Source organism: Cyprinodon variegatus, unplaced genomic scaffold, assembly GCF_000732505.1.
Source record: "Cyprinodon variegatus isolate N-32 unplaced genomic scaffold, C_variegatus-1.0 Scaffold442, whole genome shotgun sequence".
In the NCBI taxonomy this organism is placed as follows: Eukaryota; Metazoa; Chordata; class Actinopteri; order Cyprinodontiformes; family Cyprinodontidae; genus Cyprinodon; species Cyprinodon variegatus.
In genome coordinates this window covers 85425-96029 of record NW_015150895.1, presented here as the reverse complement: position 1 = coordinate 96029, position 10605 = coordinate 85425, and the positions used below count along the sequence as shown (strand labels likewise).

The window sequence follows — 10605 nt, the reverse complement described above, 5'->3', positions numbered from 1 at the left end:
ACTGACAGTGGTCCGTCCCCGCCCCTTTCTGTTTGCAGCAGCGAAGTGTACTTCGTCAGTTTGGCACAGCCTGTTTGTCCAAGCCTGTCCTTAGTGTTCACACCTTAGTAACAGCAGCCTCATTCGGGTCCCATAGAACAATGGAAACCAGTTTAACCAATCACAGCTTCTCCTCAGATGTAACCAGCTCCCTTATTGTCATATTTTAACCAAGTGTACCAGTCCAACCAATGAGTGAGTTCAACTGTTTGAATGTCCAATGAACCAGAAAGGTCACAGAAAAGGTCAAATGGAGCGCCTAAAGCAAAGAAAAAGCTAATTAAAAAAGTATTTGAAAATGCAGGTTGAAATAGAAAATGAAAAATAGAATGAAGAATAACCTTTTTAAATGTGTGAGTAGAATAGGTATTCATAATCAGATTTATGGATTTTGCTTTTAAAATCTGAGTTTAGAAATAGGATGTGAAAATTCATTTTAAAAGTCCTGTATTAGATAATGGATTCATAAATATAATTAACAATTCCTCTTTATTCATTCCATTCAAAATGTGCGTTTAGAAAATGGTTTTCAAATTGCATGAATAAAATATTAGACTTGAATTGGCTGCTTTTCTTTTCAGTGACTCACTGGGTCCACCATAACTAGTGGCCTTTACTTTTTTAAGAAGGCACACATGTAGCAGAGGTTATCAGGCTAGGACTATAAACTGCGACTGATGCATCAGGACCAAAGCCGTCTTTATTAGGACTAAAAACTGATGGCACTGCGAGATGGAAATAACCCTAAATGAAGCCAATTCTGTTTGAAATACAGCACTACAGGGTTTGAAATCTTTGCTTTTCTTAAGTGTTTCATTCACACAACCGTTAATAGCTATTCTATAAAGTGTATTGTATTAGCAATCTGTTTGGCATCATCCACACTAAGTTGTCGTGTTCTGTATTTGCTATATTTGCTTCAATAATTCCCTCATGGCATTCTCTCTCAAATATCAAACATTCAAGTAAAAAAAACATGCTGGTTATGATCATAATCAGGATATTTTTCAGCTGACACAGCAGTCGCAGGTTCTTGCCCTGGCCTGGTGACCTCTGCTGCATGTCTCCCCTGTTTTCTAATCCTAGTTCCTGCCCAGCTACATGACAAAAATAAAGGCCACTAGGACCTAAAAATAATCTTTGAAAATTATTGTTTTCACTTGCAAAAGTTTGACATAAACATAATGTCAAAATGACAACAATAAAATTACTTGAGCGCAATTTTAAAGACGATTGATGTTGAAGACAGGGCAAAATGACATCATTAAAACCATTACAGAGACGAAGGGTTGATTTATATGTTTGACTAGATTTATGACAACAATTGACATCAGTGTTCAATGTCTTATCAGTGTCCTATTGGTTTCTTATAAAGGTCTTATTGTTATATCAAGATTGTATTGACGTCTTATCAAGGTCTTAATGATGTTTTATCAATGTCATGTCAAAGTCTTATTAATTTCTTATCGATTTTTTTTTACATTCTCTGAAATTGTGATATTTTAGGCGTTTGTTTTTTACTTCTGCAAAAGAGATGAAAGCAAAATGTGCTGGTAATCTTGAGAGCCAATGTAACGCAAGGTCAAGTTATGTTCTGACTCAACTCTGGTTTATCAATTGATGCAAACAGAAATGTTTTTATACCTGAGTTATTTAAATGTCAGCTTTCAGGGACTATAAACAAACAGACTTTTCAGATACAAGGACTGAACCAACGGGAGTTAAATCGGAGAAAGACGTCCCTAAATATTAGAGTAGTATTGATCAAGACCACTTACAAAATGAACCTCTTGTGTCAGTTTTTAAATAAACTTGGGATGATCTGGATTTCCTTGAATTTGTGTTCAGGTATCTTTTTGCTCTTCTTCAACACCCCCCACCCCCCTTTTACAGATTTTAAAACCTTCCCCTGAGTGCAAATGTTCTATTTCATCTAGATATTCTGGTTCTGCACTCTCAATACCTATGTGAGTGCTTGGTTCCATAGTAGTCTCCTTCAGATCGTTTGTGTTTCCAGAAGTTTGGTGGTGGATTCTGGAAATCTAAGCACCTATATTCTAAGATTCTTGTTTTTCCATCTTGGTTCTGGGTAGTTCTGTCAAAAGGAACAAGTAGAAAGTGATGGAGGAAGGAATACAGCAACTCATGACCACTATGTGGTGCTGAGATAAACTACCAGCGTCTCACCCAAAGCTTTTGTTCCTGCATCAAGCTGCTCAGAAAGTGAATCATAAGGCTGTTTTCTTTATTTCTCCCTTCTCTCTAATATTTTTATTTTGTCTTCTTCATTCTTTCTTAAATCAGACTTGCAGAACCCTGAGATCAGAGCAGCTTAGTAGATTTCTTCTTTCTGGTTCTTTGAGGCATCCTCCTCTAATCTAAAACAGCTGACTAATCTTAACTCAGTTTTCTCATTTCAGATTAAATGTCTGTCACTAACCGTCCCTGAAAGCCTACATAAATATCCATCTGAATGCTCTCTGACCTGAATAAAATTAGGGGAAAGCACCGTCTCTTGTAATTAAGATTGACGTCTTTGTAGCACCAGTGATGAAGATCCGAGCTCTTTGCTCTACCTTACCAGAGTCAGACCTTTATGTATCTGGGGACGGATGTCTATGTCATCGCTGTTGTTCAAGACTCTGCATACGGCAAGTGATACTGCTCCTCTCTCTTGTTGCATCGTTTAGCCACAATGGCCAAATAGAGGACCAGCAGAATGAGCCAGTAGCAGGCATACAGTACTGTCCCTGCTATCAACAAAGCCTTCTCTGTTTCGCTGAATGGTTCCTGGGTTTCACAGTAGACGGTATATGCCACCCCCCCGAGCAGCACCAGAGCCCAAACTGTGACCGGCACAGCACCAATGAGGTTGACCACGATCTTTCTGCGTCCAGAAGTTCCCCATCCAGCCTTGTTGATGGTTAGCAGAGCAAATATTTTGGCAGGGAGCAGGCTGGACATATAAAGCAGAGAGTAGAGAGACATGAAGATCATGACGAGACTTCCACGGAGAAAGCAGGCATAGGTGGCCTTCACCATCCCAACCAGCTGCACCGTCAGTAAGAAGAGCAGAATGTTCCAGAGGCGACCGCGGTAAAACAGGTGGATGACTGTTGCAACCAGAAAGAAGGGGAAGAATCCGGTGACCACAGACTCGTAGGTCATCCACAGACTGTGCTTATGGAACCAGAGGGCGTTGTAGAGCCACTCACGAAAGTAAGACTTGCTCCAGCGGGTCTGCTGGTTGAGCCAGCGCAGATATTGTGTGGGTGTCTCCGTCTGACACTGCGACCGTGCTGTAAATTTTGTCTTGTAGCCAAAGCTGAGCACCCGGTTTGTCAGGTGGCGGTCGTCACCAAAGCTGCACTTGGAGCCCAAGAAGGTTTGATGGTACCAAGGTTCCAGGAAGCGTTGCAGCAAGGAGTTCCTGTACATCCCCAAAGGGCCACTAATGCACTGGACACAGCCGAAGTAGGACTGACAGGCTCGCTCGATGTTGAAGGCCATCCAGTAGCGCACGCTGCTCAGGAACGAGATCCACGAGTCGTACTTGTTGAGGATCTGAAGAACAACATGAGGGTGAGAAAGATGTTGGAGATTTAAATGTTAGTGGGACAACAATGATTCATTTTCACCTTAATTGAACCAGATTTCCAGGACTTGGGTTGTTTTCATTCAAGACTTGCCCAAACTCTAGAAACTGATTTTGCTTAAAATGCATTTTTGCTTCAGCTTTATAGGATCTTACTATCAAAGATGCTTCAATATTTCTTAAATACGTTGTTCGCAGTACATCCATTGTTAATCTATAAATACCTGGAAGGTAATTGATATGCAAACCTTGTTTTTTCATTCAAAAATATGTAATCAATCCTAAAAGGAAATTTAATGTTGCAGGAATTCATGAGCAGTTTTTGATTGTGTTGTTATACAGCAGTAGTCATTCAAAATTTCCCCACTTTCCTTGATGGACCCTTGGCTGGTCCCCTACAAATCCTTTTTAAACATCAATCTTTGTACTAAAATATTATTTCTTTCATGATTTGTGGACATTAAGATCTAGAGAGAAGCTTCATCTGGTCAGATCTAGAATTCAGTGAAAGAATGCACGTCAGTGGCTAGAAGTTGGAGGGGATTTTGCTGGAAGTAGGCTGCCATTCAGCTGGCGCTTGACTGAGAAGGGCCATTTTGAATGGCTGCTACTGTAGATGTTGATGCTGTAGGAAGGAAGGATCTCCTGTAGAGATCTGTCTACCATGGAGAAGCCTCTGACTGAAGACGCTCTCTTGATGTTTAACAGTCTGATGAAGAGGATGCTCAATGTTATCCATCCTCTTATTCACTTTCTGAAGATTTCTCCTCTGTGAAATCATCTCCAGAGGTTCTAGAGAAGTTCTTAGAACTCTTTATCCTTCTTTGTCAGCTGGTTGAACTTCTTTCAGTCATTTGCTCTGATGATGTTACCCCAGAAGAGGATGCAGGAAGAGATCACACCGTCCCCAGCAGACTGATAGAAGATCTCCCTTCTACTTGATTGGGCGGCTGACCCTTCAGTCTAACTAACTTGGGTCTGTTTGTCAGGGAGTCTTTGATCCAAGTGATTGTTAATTCCTCCACCTGAGTCTTCTGATCATTCTCTCAAAGTCGGCCTGGCTGAATTGTGTGAAATGTTCTGAAGAAATCAAAGAACATGATCCTCAAATGCTGTCTGCCTTGTCTAACTGACAGTGGGTTTGTTGAAGCAGGTGTGTGATGGCATCTTCAACTAAAACTCCACTGCGTTAAGCAAGAAATCTAGAATAGTATTCTAGAATACCTCCAACAATTTCTGAATTGTTGCTGTCCAGGCTTCAGTCCGTCTTAGACAATGTCTCACATCCTCTACTGGTTCAGCAGATGAGCTCCTTCAGCAGAAGACTTACCCAGATGCACCACAGAGCGCCACAGGATTCATTCCTGCCTGTGTTCATCAATCTCTACAACGCCTTCCTCCCTCTGTAATTGACATTTATTCATTCTTTGCACTGTTTTTGCACAACGTCACTATTACTTTATTTGGATCTATAGTCATACATATGCATATATATACATATATATATATATATATATGCACTGTTTTTGCACAACGTCACTATTACTTTATTTGGATCTATAGTCATACATATGCATATATATACATATATATATATATATATAGAGAGAGAGAGATGTTTGTACATCGGGAGCGTGTAACAAAAGTAATTTCCCTCTGGGATTATTAAAGTATGTCTGAGTCTGAGTCTGAGATACCAAAGTCTTCTCCTGGATGACCTTCTCCAGCCCAAATGGCTGATATATCTTAGCTGAGTCAAGGGTGCCCTTCATCTGATCCGGGCTCTGAAGAGGAAGCTCCTTTTAGCCAAATGGATCCAGGATCTCATCCTCTCAGTTAAATTTAAATCTAACAGTCATAGATGAAGATTGGAACATAGACTGACCACCTTTTATCTTCACCAACTGCTGGAACAGGCCCCTCGGTCGGCTGTCTTTAAATAGGAAATGCGTTGATATGGATCCCTAAACCATTTTAAATATGGATTCAAGCAACTCTGTTGTTATTTATTATATACTTGACTTTTGGACAACAGGGACCTGATGTTTGAAGGTTTGCTAGATGGTTTTCCTCTACATTGAGAGGACTATGACCTCTGGCTGCTGCAGGAAACATAAACACAGTAAAACAGTCCCATACAGCTCCCACAGCAGCACCCTACCTGTACGTCCCCCCCGACTCCTCCCACTGTTGGATCCTCCTCAAGGACCTTGAGCATTTCAATAGTGCACGCTGGGTCCAGGACAGTGTCAGAGTCACACACCTGTAACGAAAGACACAGGGTTGAGAAATCAGAGGGTTAAATTCAGGCTGCAGCTGCTGCAGGAGGGGGCGTGTTGATTATGCTTAATAATCTGCAGAAAAATGAGGAACTGCTGACAGGCAACTTGATCGGATCATTGATGTGGAGAGAAGCTCTGACCTGAAGCAGAGTGCAGCAGCTGGTTGGCCCAACTGAAATCAGATTGTTTCTTTTCACTGAAGTCAATGAATTATAGAAATGTTCATATTATTGTCTGTATATATTTGAACTGCCATGACAAAGGAATGTTTTACAGTCTGATGTGACTATTTCATTATTAGGTTTATGACCTAATAAAAAAGAAAAAAAAGGTCATAGGTTAGAGCGGAGATTTGGGAAACAAAACTCAGGATGTCTGCAGCTCTATAGCTCAGCCATAATCTCCATCAGACACATCAATCACTTTAAAGAAGGAAACTCAACCAATCACTGATTTAACATCATTGCATTTTAGATTTAAATACCTTGTTTTCTCAAAGTAGATTAAAATAATCTGAATCTTTTGGACTTCAATCTGCTATTGGAGCTATTGGAGATGTCTCCATATATGCAGTTTATTCATCGTAAAGTCATTTTAAAATCTCCGTTCTCCAGATGGTCGACTCTCCTTTTCACCTACATATCTTCTCTTGACCAGAATAACAAATATGACAGAAAAAGATTATAGTTTTAATATAGTGACATTTTGTTTATATTCTAGTTTGTATTTCTGTCTGATGAAGGGTGTTTTAAAGTTGGGAATCTCCATAGCAACCAGAAGTTTTTTGTTTCACAGCTTCTTTTGTTTTATATGAATCTATCATCAGTTTGAACATCATGAAATACTTTTTGAATAGCATGTTTTCTAGCTTTTGACCAAAGATATCGTCCTTTAAACATTATTCTGAACAGTAATTGTGAATTTACATTTTTTTGACAAGTCAAGGGTGAGAGGATGCTTTCTCTGGGAGCGGGTGGTGCTAATAACGTCCATGTTTTTCCTGCACTTTAAAGAGTCACAGTATTGTTATCTGATGTTTTTTTTTTACATTTATACCCCAGACGCCTCACTCTGGTTGCATAAAAGCTTTTTCTGAAACTGTGGAGCTGTAGTATTATTTATATTTTTGTGTTTTATTCTTTGTATTTGCTCAGTTTGTTCGTAAATAAAACCTTTCGTGTTTATTTACAATATCTGCAGAGATACTGAGCATGTGCGGGAAGTTCAATTCAGTTTATTTCTAAGGCGCCAATTCATAACACATGTTATCTCAAGGCACTTTACAGTTCACCAGATCATACAGTCAAATTGATTAAAAGTTTTCTATCTAAGGAAAACCAGTTGATTACATCGACTCATTGACTCGAATGCATTCCCTCACACTAAGCATGCTTGTAGCGACAGTGGAGAGGAAAGACTCCCTTTTAACAGAAAGAAACCTCCAGCAGAACCAGACTCAGTGTGAGCGGCCATCTGCTGAGGCTGAGTAATGGGCTAGGGAGGTAAGGTAGAAAGCAATGGGCTAAGCCACTTAGCAGCTCCCTACAAAGTGTGGAAAAAATTAAGAACAAATATTAAGGATCTTTACTTCCTTGAGGGATCAGATTGAAAACTTTCAATCTGATCGTTGAAGAAGGGATGAAGCTTTCAGATGGTAAATGTCCTGCTCTCATGGTTTCCTCTTACAGCTGCCAAAATATGAGTGCTTAAGATCAGATTCAATTTTGGGTTCATCTAGAATCCACTTGCAGGGAAAAAGTCATAATAAGGAGTTTAATCTGGGCTCATTCCAGTGAAAAGGTTTCCCCCTCAGACAGTTTTTATTTGTTTCATTAAAATCATTAAAGTCTTGATGCTCTGTCCCTGTTTGCCTTTGATAGGAATGGCAATGTTCTGACCGGAGGTTCAATGGAGGATTGGCCAGAAACCTAGAATTGCTGTAGATCAGTTCATTTAATTAGTATCAGTTTATCTTCAACCAGGCAAGCAGGTATTTTAACGCCAGCCACTGCAGGATGATCAGCTCTGGTCAGAAGCTCTGGTGTCTCCATCAGCTTTCTGATTGTTCCTTGGCACTGCCAGCAGATGGCGCCATATCTGTGTATGTCAGCTCATTGCACCCAGAGCTGGAATATTCTGTATTTATAAAGGACCATTTAAACATTATCAGGTAGGGTGTTTGTCGTATATAACTTTATATTTTTTTTTTTTACCAGGATCAGGTGTTTTTGGTCTGTTTAGTGCAAACATAAAACCTGACTATGAACCTTGAGGTTCCTAGATTTGCATGTTTTGGCCCTTTAGGCCCAACAGTTTATTACTTCTGTGAGTATAGCTGCAGGTTAAGCAGAGATTTCTTATCCAGAAAATAGAAAATCACACTCTAAAGACTTCTGATGGGCATGTCTGAGGAAGAGCAGGTAGCAGATACAGGAGGCTGGCAGTATTCCTGACCGGTTATTTAGACAGAGTTTGTAAAACAGATAAAAATGGCCGGAAGTTTCACTTAAGCAGACATTTTGAAATTAATTTCAAAAAGCACATGGATTACAAACAGAACATGAAGAAATGGAAGCAACTCAGGGGCGGATTTAGGAAATTTGGGGCCCTGGGCAAAATATTAAAAGTGCTCTGATGGCCTTTTAGCAATGGAGTTTTATCAAAAATATAATTAATGTGCACAAATAAAATAAGGAGCGACTCTTACCTGAACATAGTCCACACTGTCCCCCAGAGCTTTGAAGGCCGTGTACATCACCTCTCTTTTCCCTCCCCACTTCTGCATGACGCAGGAGTAGCGGCGCCCCCTGACCAGCCGAGAAACCTGGGCCGCCTCTTCCATGTGCACCACACTCCTCCTCCCGCCCCCCACTCCTCCTGCTTTTACACCATCGCTGTGAAAGTTCCCTTTCCACACCATGCTGCCAGCCTGGTCAGCCCCACCCATCACCTCCTGGAAAATGTCCATCATGTAGCGGTCCTCGGGTCGGTTCCCGTCCACCACAAGCACCACCTTCAGGCCTGGGAAAGAGATCCGCCTGACACTGCGCAGACATTTCCTCAGGTAGTCCGGGTCTTCCTGATACGCTGCAATGCAGAGGGCCACGGAGCGACGGAGGTGCTGAGGCCGGGCCGGGGTCCTCATTCGCCGATGCTCCAGGAAGGCAAATAGGCTCTGGAGTAAGAGGTGGAGGGAGAGGAAGGCACCGTAGAGGCCAAAGGAGAGGTGGTGCTGCTCGGTGTGGATGAACTGGTAACCTTCACAGCAGAAACCAAACATGAGCATCACATGTTCTTCTCATTGCATTGCAGTGAGTGAGAGAGGACAACCTGTGATGTAGGCCAGTAGGATGGTGAAAAGGACCACCGCAGCAAACAGGGTGGTGACCACAATGTTCAGCGCATTTCTGCAGCGAGAGGGCATCTGGTGAGGTCCAAGGTGGATGGAGCCCGAACAGGAGTCACAGCAAATCACGAACCGTGGGAGAAACAAGTGGAAAAGCATGTTCAGTTTCTTTATTCAGTGCAAAGGTTTGAAAACACAAACTAGACTGGTTTACACATTTTTTTTCACAAAGGCTTTGACCAAAAAGGAACCCATCTCTGCTCAAATATGGCCACCAACTCCAAACCTTTAGCTTCAGCTTGTTTCTGCTGATCAGAGCACTGATTCTGTTTGAAGGCCTCCATCACAGCAGGAATCTTGGTATTTGCTACCCCAAAGCTGTGGTGTAACACAGCGCCACGCCAAGACGGAAAGATATCAGCAGCTGCCAGCTGCCAGCTCTTATCAGTCAGTCTGAGAAAATCTGAAATTCCTCCAGAATCAAAGATGATCGGAAGGAAAACATTAAACACAACCGTTGATCGGCTGAAAATCTACCATTAAATAACCCTTAATCTGCACTTAATCTATCATTAATTACCGTTAACCTGCTATTAATGTACCATTAATTTATCATTAACCTGCCAGTAATCTACCATTAACTTGCTGTTAATTCACCATTAATTTACAGTTAATCTGCCATTAATCTCCATTTATTTACTTTTAACCTGCCATTATTTACCATTAATCCAACATTCATTTTATTTTTGATATTAATCTGCCATTGAATTATCATTAATCTGCAGTTAATCCAGCCTTAACCTATCGTTAACCTGCCATTAATCCACCATTAAGTAACAGTTAATCTGACGTTAAACTACCATTAAATTACCTTAAATCTGCAATTATCCAACATTAATTAGCTGTTAATGTGAATTTAGTCCACCATTAAATTTCCATTAATCCACTATTTATTTACAGTTAAGCTGCAGTTCATTTACCATTAATTAACTGTTAACCTGACATTAATTAACCATTAACATTACATTACTGTTAATCTGCAACAAATTACCATTAATCTTTAGTTAATCCGCCATTAAATAACTTTTAATCCACTATTAGTTTAGTGTTACTTTACCAATAATCTGCTGTGAAACTACTGTTAAATTACAGCTAGCTGCCATTAATCCGCCAATAAATTACCATTATCTGACATTTATCTATGATTACATTTCCGTTAATCCACCACCAATTTACCATTATTCTGCTGTAAATCTACAATTAAATTACCTTTCATCTACAGTTAATCCACCATTAATTTACTGTTAATCCACCATTAATTGTCATTTAGTGTTAATCTGCCA

At 40.5% G+C, this 10605-nt stretch overlaps 1 protein-coding gene across 1 annotated transcript in view; it reads right to left on the bottom strand.

The window, feature by feature from the left end:
• Positions 1-1719: 1719 nt before the first annotated feature.
• Positions 1720-10605, bottom strand: part of has3 (hyaluronan synthase 3) — a 20653-nt gene continuing 11767 nt past the window's right edge. The window contains exons 2-5 of the mRNA XM_015388907.1: positions 9247-9340; positions 8624-9174; positions 5796-5897; positions 1720-3603 (exon numbers count right to left, since the gene is read on the bottom strand). Of these exons, the coding sequence (XP_015244393.1) occupies positions 2674-3603; positions 5796-5897; positions 8624-9174; positions 9247-9340 (1677 nt within the window). The 3' untranslated portion in view covers positions 1720-2673. The remainder of the gene's footprint in view (positions 3604-5795; positions 5898-8623; positions 9175-9246; positions 9341-10605) is intronic.